The sequence below is a fragment of the Dendrobium catenatum genome, unplaced genomic scaffold, assembly GCF_001605985.2.
Source record: "Dendrobium catenatum unplaced genomic scaffold, ASM160598v2 fragScaff_scaffold_536, whole genome shotgun sequence".
In the NCBI taxonomy this organism is placed as follows: Eukaryota; Viridiplantae; Streptophyta; class Magnoliopsida; order Asparagales; family Orchidaceae; genus Dendrobium; species Dendrobium catenatum.
The window spans coordinates 1,195,229-1,208,056 of record NW_021318998.1 but is presented as its reverse complement, the minus strand read 5'-3'; the positions used below and the strand labels follow the sequence as shown (position 1 = coordinate 1,208,056).

Genomic DNA, 12,828 nt, shown 5'->3' with positions numbered 1-12,828 from the left:
CCCCCCCCCCCCCCCCTCTCTCTGTGGCCCTTTGATTTCCTCCCCTGGTTCCTTTTCCCTTCCTTGTGTCTCCTCGATTTTTCCTTCCTGGTGCTGTTCCGGTTCTCCAGGCTAGTTCTGATCCCTGTGTTGCCCCTTCGGTTTCTTCCTTGGATGCTTGTCGCGTGGCTGCTTTACCCGGCTTTCTGTGTGGTTTTTTCAAGTGTTGTTCTGGCTCACTTTGGCTGCTGTTTCGGTTCCCCCTTGGCTGCCCTTTTGGGTTTTCTGTGTGACTGTTTGGGTGCTGTTCTGGACTGAATGTTTGGCCTTCTATTTCCTTTACCTGATGGAATTAATTAGGGTTATTTATGGGCTGTTTGGCTGCCCCTTTTCTCCTATAAATATAAGGAGTTTTGAGAATTTAAAGAGAGAGTTATGAAACAATTTTTGGAGCAAAAACTTGAGGGTTTTTCTTCTTTCTTGGAAAAGCTTGAGAGCTTGTTCCACTTCTCTTCGTCTTCCTCTAGGAAAGCTTGCGAACTTGTCCTCTTTTTTGTCTCGGCTTCTTATCACCTTCTTCTCTCCGCAAGTTCGATGCTACTTGTATCCTTCTTCTCAAAGCGACGGATGAAATGCAATTTTAGGTTTTTATTATATAAGTTTGTAAGTGTCATTTCAAGTTGTTAAAGTTATGATGTGTCTTTCGATTTAAAGTTGTAAGCATCCTTTTATGCTATAAAGTGTATTTTTGAGTATTCTATGTATTTTCTATATCCTATGAAGTCTTTTCTTTTGCTTGCAAAAATTAGGGGTTTTCCTAATTTTTGCTTGCATCAAAACTGCTGTCTAACTGTCTAATTTGAATGTTTGAGTCTTTTCATTTTTCAAATGTATTTGTTTAGATTTAAGTTGTATGTTAAACTTGCAGAATTCAGTTAAAAGAGGTGGATCAAGGGGATGCGCCTACTAAAGGTGAAGCCCAAGGTCCATTTAGAAGCCAACACTTGAAAACCCCCACAAGTAGAGTATATAATAATTTAACTGTATTTTATAATTGTAGGCAACTCAGCTTCCAAACTTTGTTGTAATAACTTGAACTCTATAATTTACATTTCTACCTTGGTCTATTTATATACCAAGCATGTATTGATTTGTTTACCTGATTGCGTAATACAAAATGCATGTTTTTCTTGGGTTTCTTTTTTGCCTTTGCTTGGGGGTGGTCTGGGCATATTAATGTGGTAGGCTCTTAGGATAAAACTAATTTTTCTACTCATTAAAAATGTAAGCAATCTAAAATCAACTTTAAGTTCTATGATTTCCAAGTATAAGAAAAATTGCATGGCACTCTTTAAGGAACCAAATTTTTTAAAATTTAAATTAATCATGCATAGCTCAGCGTGTCACATGTATAAAAGTTTTCACTTAAGGATCATATAACTAAAAATCTATATTTGTGAGTCAGCATTCTACATAACCCACATAGTTAAGCATCTTGGCCTAAAAGCCAAACTATAAGCTCTATCCTCTAAATAAAATAGTCTCCCTACTCTTCACATGCATTGAGACTGCATGTTATAGTTTTAAAAGCGACTAGATGAATTAGCTAGTAGCCCTTTCCGGGCAAGGCAATAAATCTAGAGGTTGTGCTGGCTATGTCTCATGTGAGGTGTAGTTTGTAAGTCTCTTACACTCAATTAGACTTAGATTCGAGTACCACCCCTCAGTAGTCCTCACCTTAATTCTATTGTCCGAGGCAAACGTTGATTTCAATCACTTCATAAACCCTTACCTTCCAAGCATTTTCTTCAACATGTGTTGTTGGAATATAAGCCCCAACATTCTAAATTAAAATTATCAACTTCAACAAAAATTAGATCCTAAAATATAAAACTCAATATAGGATAGTTTTGAGTACCTCTAAATTTTTTTTCTCATAATCAAGTACTCTTACTCTTCCTCCCCTTGGCTCTCATTCCAAGAATTCAAATCAAAGTTGATCCCTTTCATCCATGAATTTCCTAAAGACAAAAGAAAAAAGAATTTCATGAATTTTAAAATGAAAACTTTTAGTCATTGTCTTGATTTACAAAAGAAGTAAACCACTAGTCTAATCAAAAATTTTCTCAAGTACCAAATGCTATAGAAGTAATTAACCATATGGGCTTACCCCTATGGGACATTCATATCACATAATATGATAATAAAATAAACCCTATTCAACCAAATATTGAATGGAGGAATCTCTGTTAAAATTGTAAATTTTATTATTGATTCCATAAAGAAATGATATTTTTGTTCTTCGGGATAATATATCATCTTTATTATGTCATGCTCGATCACAAAATATGTAAATCTATTGAGGATGAGAAAATTTCTTCAACATTCCTAAGCATTTCCACGCCTCTACTAGAATATAATTAAGTCTAATATCTTTTCCACGCTTCATTTTCTTTAAACACTCTCTAACTTTGGTTTTATTAATATATCAATAAAAACAAAATCTCTATTCTCATCAAGGGTGCTAAGCTCACTAAAGAAAATCATATTCTAACAATATTCATTGAAAAGCTTATCAAAATATCTCATCAACATTTATTGAACATCCTCTTCTAATAAAAGCATTTTTTTTATCTTTATTCTTAATGCACTTCACTTAAACATTGTTGTTGTCAGGTTTCAAGTTCTGGATGAGAAAAATATATGATTGTGTTAGGAAGTCGACAATCAATGTAAAACAGGTCGAATAATTAGGGCTGCAAGCGAACCAAACATTCGGCGAGCTACTCGTTGTTCAGTTCGATTAAAGCTCATTTGCGATCGTTTAATTAACTAAACAGACAAACTTGAACAATATTTTAAATACTCGATTCTTAAATAAACAAACTTAAACACTAATATGTTCGACTCATTTATGTTCGCGAACAATATCATTTGAAGTTCATGAACAAGCTCGACATTAAGCTCGATAAGAAGCTAGATTCATGCTCGATTTTGAACTCGTGAATAAGATTGATAAAAATAATTAATATTTGACTATAGAACTAAAAAATATAAATAATAATTACCTTTGTTACAAAGACAATTGCTTTTATTATAAATGTGTTTGTTCATAGATATGTTCATGAACATGTTTGTTTGATAATTAAAAAAATTCGTTAAATATGTTCGCGAACAAGCTCGATAAACACTAAACGAACAAACATGAACTGAACATGAACACTCCTTAATTTAAATGAACCAAACATAAACACAAATGCTAAAGCTCAAGCAAACATGAATCAAACTTGAACAAGCTGATATTAAATGAACACAAACATGAACACTCACATACTCGGCTTGGCTCGGTTCGTTTGCAGCCCTACGAATAATCATGACATGAAAATAAATTATTGGAAAAAATTATCTGCCTGATTTAGATCCTCTGATGCTCTGTAAAGAATATCCTAGAAACTGATGTCATGCAGCATAATCATGCGGAAACGGAAGAATGAACCATAAGAAACTCATTAACAATACTATGTTAGTTAACTCTAAAACCTTCATTACCTTTAATATTGCAGCAGAGAACAAATCAGGAAACATATTGATGGTTGCACCAACAAGAAGGCCACCAGCACTACAGCCAATTGCACCAAGCTGATTTTTATGAACATAGCCTTCATTTATAAGAAACATTGCACACGCAGCAAAATCATAAACAGAATTTAGTTTACAATGTCTGGCTCCAGACTTATGCCAACCCAAATCCCCTCCGCCCCTACAAGATTTATATGGCTTAGATCAAATCAATACAGGTTCATAAGGTCTACATAGATAGATATACGGAATAACAGAAATACCAGAAGATTATGTTGTTGGTTGAGGAAGCATGCCAAAACAATATTGTAACTATCTAAGCCATGACTAGAAACGATGAACCAACTAGATGACACTAAGTATTATTCTAGTCCAAATATCTTCTCCTTAACCTTAATTGTATTACATTAACAAGATTACAAAATATAAGGCATGATGCATGTCAAAGCGAAATCATAAACTAAAAGAATTCTAGAAGATTTACCCATATGAGTTTTCTACAATTACAAACTTAAAAGTGAGACAACAAGAAGAAAAATCATTCATAAATAACAAAAGTTTAGAATAACCTGTACAAATTTATTTAGAAGCATCACTGGGTGCATATCAACAAAAGGGCTTGTAAGTTCGTGAGTCTGAGTGTGTTTTTGAATCATTAAACCTTTGCACGTAAGAGATGATGGAAAGAAGTGGGAGTGGGGCTGCCAATGAGAATCAATGTTACCTGACATCAGCATACGCAATAACCCAACCACGAGAAAGTAGGGTTATGTCGTCAGAAGAAAAACTTTTGTCCAGTACTTCTCCATAAGCTCCATATCCATGTAAAATACCAGGAGATTGACCAATATGCTCTGCTCTCCTAGAGTAGACTATTGTTAGTGGGACTCTCACGCCATCATGTGAAATGACATCCCTCTTTTCACAAGAGAAATCCTCAGAAAGATCATCCCACTTCGGCATGTCTTTTACCATGTACAAATGCTGCTTATTAAGAGTTTGATTGCCAGAAATATGATGTAATTCCGAAGAAGAATTTTTATGCTTAATCAACCCCAATACCTCCTCTTGATGCAATACAGTGAAGTCACGCCTTTTCATATCATAGTCAACCACAAGATCAGGGATCTGCACTTCTCAAAGGGAAAAAAATAATCAATAAGCAGGCCTCTAGAGTTAATAATATATTTACTTTATTCTATTATATAAAGAGAAGGAACCAATTAACTATAGGAAGAATGAACAATGTTGAATGATTATGTTATGTTTAAAAAAATTTTGAAAGATAAACACTTCAAATTATAGATTCGAATGATTGGTGATAATGAAATAAATCCATTGGTTGTTAATGATATGTTTTTTATTAATGAATGAATAATAGCAAAAAATAGTAAAATATTTAAAATTGAAAATAAAGGAATGCGTTTGATGATGAGAAGAATAAAAATATTAATGCAAATATTAAAATGATTAGTGAATTGATAATAGCTTCTACTACATAAGCAATTTATAAAAAAATAGCAAAATGGAGTTCAATCTTTTTTTAAAAAATAACAAACACTGATTAAAATATAATGGATTACTTTGTTGTGTTATTAATATGTTGCTTTGTTTTATATTACATTGAATCTAATGTTAATTAATAAGAGGAGTTAAAAAAAATGTTATAATTGAAGAATGTTTAGAAGATGATAATGAATCAGAATTCGAGGATGATATAATTATTACATACGAGGGCTATTATGAAGAATATGAAAGTAAGAATAAAGCCACCGTGGATTCTAATCTTTATGATATATTTAAGTTTTAAATGAGTGTTTACTTTGAATTTCATTTCAAATTTTTATTTCATAATAATATTGAGATTTATAGTTTATATCTTTATAATGACAAATCAAATAAATATGTCAATGTTTTATTTTATTATTATCATTTTTATGAATTATTTGTAAGTTCATATATTTTTTTTCTTTTTTCTTTTTCCTGTTTTGAGGCTTACTCCTTGATCCGCCTCATGGCTTACACCTCACCTTGCTAAAAGGTAAAACGCCTCGATTCTTGATTTTGCCTTTTTAAACCTTGAGTGGACATTTCTTTTTTATCCAAACACTTAGATAATTTTTAAAAATACTTAAAAATTGCTTAGAAATCTTTCGATACAATGGTTAATCATTCCACCATAAAATGTGGAATGCTTATATCATTGGATTATAGAATTCCATAAGTAATAGGCTTGCCTCAAAACAAGTGGTGATTGTTTTATGAGTTCTTCATTACCCTCCTAAATATAAAATAATTAAAAATCAAATAAAAACTTTAAGTTAGAAACAACTTAAAGTGAAACCACCTCTGAATTAAAATTAAACATCTTTATTCCAAAATAAAATAAGTTATAACTTATAGTGGGACATACCACACAACTGACACACAATTAGGTGCATAGCTCATAGGCATGCTAGAATTAGGATTTTTTTTCTACGCATATGGTTGATGTTTTGTGTGATGTTTTGAATTATCTAAGTTGTGAACACTTGCCCTTAAGTGGTTAGGATAGAGATATATGCTCTTTTTTGCAGGTGGCCATATCTAAGGGGGGATAAAAATAAATCATAATTATAAAATTTTAAAGGAATTCCCCCCTCCCTCTTTCTCAATCCGCTATTGGATGTAACTAATCATAAGGGCTTACCCTTATGAGGCATTCGTACCCCATAATAAAATAAATCATATTCAACCAAATATTGAATAGGAAAAAATCTCAGCTTAAAATATAAATTGTGAGTTTTGTTATTGAGTCCATAGCGAAATAATATTTTTCCTTCGGGATAATATATTATTTATATGTCATGCTCAATCACAAAATATCCTAATCCGTTAAGGATGATATAATTTCTCCAACAGCTAGGTGACGACCAATGATATAAATGTGCAAAAAGCCTAATATACATTATATGATATTTCTAAGAAATTAATGAAAAGAAAACAAAACTGAAAATGGTACAAGCAAACGAAAAATAAAGTTAGGTGAATAAACTGCACTTTATGATTTAAAACTTGTCATATGCATTCAATATTCGTATAATTACTCATGCTTATTGCTTAAAATTAAGTCTTTTATTTATTTAAATATTAAAGCAAGTTTTTCTTTAAAATTTATTACTGCAAAAAAATTATCTATATCTATAATAAAAAATGCTCATTTTAGCTCAAAAAATCAGCATGCTATTTTTTCTTTCTTTTTTTTTGTATGTTTGAACCTTATGTTAGAATTATTTATCTAGCTATGTGTTTAACTCATCAAATATTATGATGCTTATTTCTTAGAAAAAGAAAAAGAGCATGTGGGATCATATACTGGTAATCCAACTTATCCTGCACTCTAGTATTATGAATAGATGTACAGTTTCGGAAATGTAAAATAAAAAAGAATGCATAAGATATGAATTAAAGATTTTTTATATGTATAATTTTTTATGAAAGTATGACATATTTCGTGGATTATTTTGACGATGTAAATTATACACGCTTCCATATTAATGAGTATGATGAATTTACAAAATAATGAGATATATTTTTGTGATAATAAAGAGTAAAGACTAACATAGTTTGTAGGGAACAAGTTTTAGAGGGCGAAAATCACATATAATGACCCAATTCAACAAACGTATATATCTATAATTTTTTTCTCCAGACATTTGAACCTTAGACCCCACTTTGGAGATCAAAGGCAATAAGACTCAACCGAGTAGTTAGTGGTGATAAACATAAACAACAGCTACGAGTTAAGTGAATACAGATATGGATCATCAGGCCAAGTATCACGAAAGGCTTAAGACAAACAAATCAAACCATGATAACTTCTAGAAGTTTTGAGAAGAATCTGACATAAAACAAGACCTATACTTATCAATCATAAACCCTACTAGTCGTTTCATTTTCAAGAAATTTTGATGTGCTAACTCAGGGCAGAGCCCGACAATACGCTTATGGTTATTCTATTGAATTATTTATTCCCTATAGGTCAAAAGCAAACTGAACAAAATCCATTGCGTTTGAAATTATTGTAAGAAAATGTTACAGCATCATAATATAGTTTTATTATTGTTATTACACTGTTTTTAACAAAAGTAATAGCACAAATAAAAAAAAGAGTTATAGCATTACCACTGGAGATGAAATCACTAGACGGTAAACCGAAGACATGAAATCAAGATTTGAGCCTGGCACAATACTGTATGAGCTAGAGGGCAGTGGGAAAAACCATGGCTTGAGGTCATCAAATTTCATTGGCTTGCCCTGGGAAAGAAAATAGGTTAGTCATCATTAATTTGTTGCTAAGGACATTCATTCTAAAGTCCATTTTGATAGGAAAAAACAGGGCCATACATAGAGAAAATGGGCTCTAAGTTGTTAAATGTATTTACTTGTTAATTGCCTGAGAAAGAAAAATGCACAACAGAATAGTTTGTCATGTAGGGAGAAAGAAAACTCCAAATGATGAGAATAACAACAACAACAACAACAACATCAAGCCTTTATCCCACTACGTGGGGTCGGCTACATGAATCCTTTTTCTCCATTGTGTCCTATTAAAAGTCAAATTCTCGTTTAAATCTAATAAAGAAAGGTCATTCCTAATATTTTCTAACCAAGTCTTTTTAGGTCTACCCCTACCTTTCTTAACATAAGTCAAATCTAATACCTCTACTCTCCTAACCGGGTCATCGCAAGGCCGCCGTTTTATGTGACCAAACCATCTAAGGCGACTTTCTCTAATCTTATCTTCTACTGGAGCTACTCCAACCTTTTCACGTATATGCTCATTTCGTATCCTATCTCTAAGGGTAAAGCCACTCATCCACCTGAGCATCCTCATCTCTGCCACACTTAACTTAGTATTATGCTTCTCTTTTAAAGGCCAACATTCGGCACCATAAAGCATTGCAGGCCTCACTACCATCTTATAGAATTTTCCCTTAAGTTTGAGGGGTACATTTCTATCACATAACAAGCCCGATGCATTCCTCCACTTCAACCATCCAACTTGAATTCTGCTGATAATATCCCCATCTATTTCACCATCACTCTGAACAAATGATGAGAATAACAAATATGATTATAACAGTGATGACGAGAGAAAGATAATAAATATAATGAAGGTAAATTAAAACATTGTTTTAAAGAAAACAATTACTTGAAAAAATATATAAACACCATATGGTATCAGTAATTGGTCCTTTAGCAACTATCACGTAACTGTCAATGTTTTAATAGGGTAGTAGACAAGAAAGTTGAAGATTGCAGGTTATTGAAAGCTCATTTACAATGACGCATCCCAGAGAGGCCGGAGAATTGCAGGCCAAACCAGTCAGTTAGTAATCAAATAGTGCTTAGTATTCATAGAAATTTCCAATTTCTTTGCTAGGAACTGTATCAAATACTCTTCTGATTCAAATCTGTATATTATTCAGTTTTTCATTAATTTGAATTTAAACTAGAGACTCTAAAGAAATTAAAACATATAATGACCTCTAGCCAGCAAACTAGATCATTATGATCATTATTAGCCATATCCAACTATTTTGGGTCACAGACCATGAAACAAGACAGAAGAGATGAAAAAAGACCTTGTCACTCAACAAAACTTGCAAAGTTGGTAGGATTCATATGGAACTGTAATGAAATAACAGCAATGGTATTTCATATTGAGGCACCACACAGAAAAAATATGAGCCAACTAAATTAATCAATACCTTGTGATTTACCACCTTATACATCTCTATGGAACAAAACAATGGAAGCCCCTCCGTCATGACAGAAAGCACCAAATATTCATTAGATATATCGAAGTCTTGAAATAACATATCTTGATCTGGCTCAATGATAACCTTCAAGTAAGAGGCACATAACAAGCAATTAGTCACAGCAGACGAATAAACTTGTGCCACAAAAAAAAAGGAATAGAAGAAAGAATTGTGCAGTAAGATTAAAATGTGTTAGTAAGGAACCAAAGAGAAAAAATAATAATCTGGGCCACAAACTCTTAACATTTTGGTCCTTTGTCAAAAAATTGCACCTAGAAATAATGCACAAGTTCACCAAACTGCCATGAATAATATAGAAGAATAGTAGCAGTTCAATTCACAGACCGTTCCAATAATTAACAGCCTAAATAAGACACAAAACCTTACAATAACAAATAAAAAGGACAACACACGCAACGACACCTTACAACTTATAATAGAACACCTTACAATGACTCAACACAACTTTTATATTTTTAGAGAAGAAGGATACAAATGGGGTGGCAACTTGCGGAGAGAAGAAATAGATAAGAAGCCCGAGACGAATTCAAAGAGGGGAAGGGAAAAGAAGCTAGCTCGCAAGCTAGTGAAAATCCGCAGGTTTACATTCCAAATATTTTCTCACACACAAACTCTTCCAGTAAATGCTAACAAACTGCCCAATCAACACCTTCAAAAGCTTTAGAAGAAATATACAAATGGGGTGGCACGCGGGAAACAGGAACAGCCAGCGAACGGAACAGGCGCCAGGGGGATGAATCGGGACAGGCAGAGGAACCGGACAGCCCAGCAGGCAAGGAAACTGAAAAGCCAAGGAGCAGGAGCAAAAGCCGAACAGTCATCCAGAAGAACCGGGAAAAGTAGGTGGGCTTTGCTTACATCAAGTTGTGACAACTAGAAAAAAAGCAACAGCAAACGAAAAGAGCAAATAACTCCTGGAAAGGAATATTCAAGAAGAAAACAGCAAAATGCAGGACAACAAAAGGAAACGTAAGAGAAAGAGAAACATGAAAGGCAATGGCAACAGAAAAAAAAAAAAACCCCGAAGAAAAAGGATTTATCTTATATTGCATTTAAAATAGGATTATTCTTAAATAGTTCACCAATCAGCGAAATGATTTTATTTCATTCTCAACAACCAAAAATACATATCAACATAGATGATAAAGGCATTTCTCAGGTCGTAAATTAGTAAATATCAATCAATATTTGATGAACTTAACTATTGCAATGAACCTCTTAATACTAATACTAACGATGTAACAACCATAATAGCAAACATTAGTATCTTCAGATTTGTGAACTTTACGGCCTGTAAACTACAAGCTAGCTTGAAGAACTTTTACCTGCCAATTGATCAGCAATGACTTGACAGCTTGACATCTAGCTAAATAATAGCCACTTGCAGCTGATGCCATTTCTTCTGAAGGAGCATTTGTAAGGATATAAAAGTAACCATGATGGTGTTCCAGGAAGTATTGCACAAAAGGAATGCGCATTCGAACAGGCCAAATTCCATCTTTTAAGTTCATTGCATCAATCACATATACCTGTAAAAAAAACTGAACTTCAGATAGATACAGCAAAGAAAGAGATTTCAAGAACTAAAATTATGAGCAATTAAATTTAATACAAAAACAAACTGAAACATGACCTTCCTCAGATGATGACTTTGAATTCGAATTTATTGTGATATATTTTCCATCTTTTGTGCTTGCAATGTCAACGCAGCAAGTTAAATCATTCTCGGTAAAAAGCAGATCATCTACCATATCTGACACTAAGTTTGTAGAGAAGACTCTGCCAAAGATAAGCTAGTAGGTCACACAAGAAAACTAGAGGTAAAAAACCAACAGATTAATCAAAGAATAGCAACTAATGAAGATGCACCTGTAAGGTCGCTGTTTTTCATTGCAAACTGTATATAACAAACAACTGCTGTCACCAGCCCAAGCCAAGCTAACAACTCCCTTCCTTTTTGGATCTGAAGTGATTTGTCCAGTTTGAAGGTCTTTGACATGAAGCGTAAACATTTCACTCCCAAAGGTGTCCAAAGTATATGCAACGAACCTGTGGTCTGGAGAGACTCTACAAGTGCCTATGTGAACATATCCTGTTAATAAAACCAAAAAGGGATAATATAATCAAAACATAACCAAATGGACTGAAAAAGACCATTCAGACTCCACAAACTACACCATAGTTAAAAGAAATGAATGATTGCATAAAGCCTACAAGTAATTTGTTGGACCTCAAGCTAGTTGTTAAAGTATAAACCATGAGAGCAAAACTCAAGCATTAGTTTGCATGCGCAAAATATTATCGATTTTCCACAAAGTAAAATCTTATTCACTCCAACAAAACAATCACAAGAGCCCCAAAAGTGTGTTAATTTGCCAAAGCCAATTAATCCCACCCACACTTTTTTTCAAAATATGCAGTGGAGGGCTCTGTGTTCAGCTTCAGCTGCCAGTCTTTTGTAGCAAAGATCAAGAAATCACAGCTAACATAGAAGCCTCTTGCATGCAAGGTGACATACAGGCTCTGTTTGGTGAAGGTACGTTTCTTATGTATATATCAAGTATTTTTTCTTCTGAAAATATAATTTAACAAAAAAATTAATTTATGCTCCCCTAAAAATTTTAGGGTTTACAGTTATAAATATCTCTTGAAAAATATTGATACTAGTTTTAAATTAGTCAATTTATGCCCCCATGAGGAAAAATTTATGACTCAATCACTGCATGTACGGGAAGCCGTCCGTATCGAGGGTGATCAAAACTTATTGAGGGAGGGGGGGAGGTGCACATGCCCCCTCCAAAATTTTAATTTTTTTTACATATCATTTATTTTTGTCTAAAGGTTTTCTCTTGAGTAAATCTAAAACTGAATATATGGAGTGTAATTTTAGTAGCAATAGACCTAGTGAGGGAATTATGACTTTGGGCGATCAAGTCATTAATAAGAGTACACGTTTTAGATATATTGGTTCTATTGTTCTGAGTGATGGTGAAGATGGGGATATTATCAGCAGAACTCAAATTGTATGGTTGAAGTGGAGGAATGCATCGGGCTTATTGTGTGATAGAAAAGTCCCCCTCAAACTTAAGGGAAAATTCTATAAGATGGTGGTGAGACCTGCAATGCTTTATGGTGCCGAATGAAGCATAATACTAAGTTAAGTGTTGCAGAGATGAGGATGCTTAGGTGGATGAGTGGCTTGACCCTTAGAGATAGGATACGAAATGAGCATATACATGAAAAGGTTGGAGTAGCTCCAGTGGAAGATAAGATTAGAGAGAGCCGCCTTAGATGGTTTGGTCACATTAAAAGGAGGTCTTCTGATGACCCGGTTAGGAAAGTTCAGGTATTAGATTCGATTTATGTTAAAAAAGGTAGAGGTAGACCTAAAAAAAAATTGGTTAGAAAATATTAGAAATGATCTTTCTTTATTAGATTTAAATGA

The 12,828-nt window shown here is 33.4% G+C and overlaps 1 protein-coding gene across 3 annotated transcripts in view; it reads right to left on the bottom strand.

The window, feature by feature from the left end:
• LOC110107955 (protease 2) overlaps positions 1 to 12,828 on the bottom strand; it is a 21,923-nt gene that overhangs the window by 6,227 nt on the left and 2,868 nt on the right. For all 3 annotated transcript variants that reach the window (XM_028694660.1, XM_020838407.2, XM_028694661.1), the window contains 7 exons: positions 11,253 to 11,475; positions 11,021 to 11,162; positions 10,709 to 10,912; positions 9,312 to 9,446; positions 7,723 to 7,854; positions 4,283 to 4,686; positions 3,529 to 3,739 (listed from right to left, as the gene is read on the bottom strand). In XM_028694660.1, the coding sequence (XP_028550493.1) occupies positions 3,529 to 3,739; positions 4,283 to 4,686; positions 7,723 to 7,854; positions 9,312 to 9,446; positions 10,709 to 10,912; positions 11,021 to 11,162; positions 11,253 to 11,475 (1,451 nt within the window). The remainder of the gene's footprint in view (positions 1 to 3,528; positions 3,740 to 4,282; positions 4,687 to 7,722; positions 7,855 to 9,311; positions 9,447 to 10,708; positions 10,913 to 11,020; positions 11,163 to 11,252; positions 11,476 to 12,828) is intronic.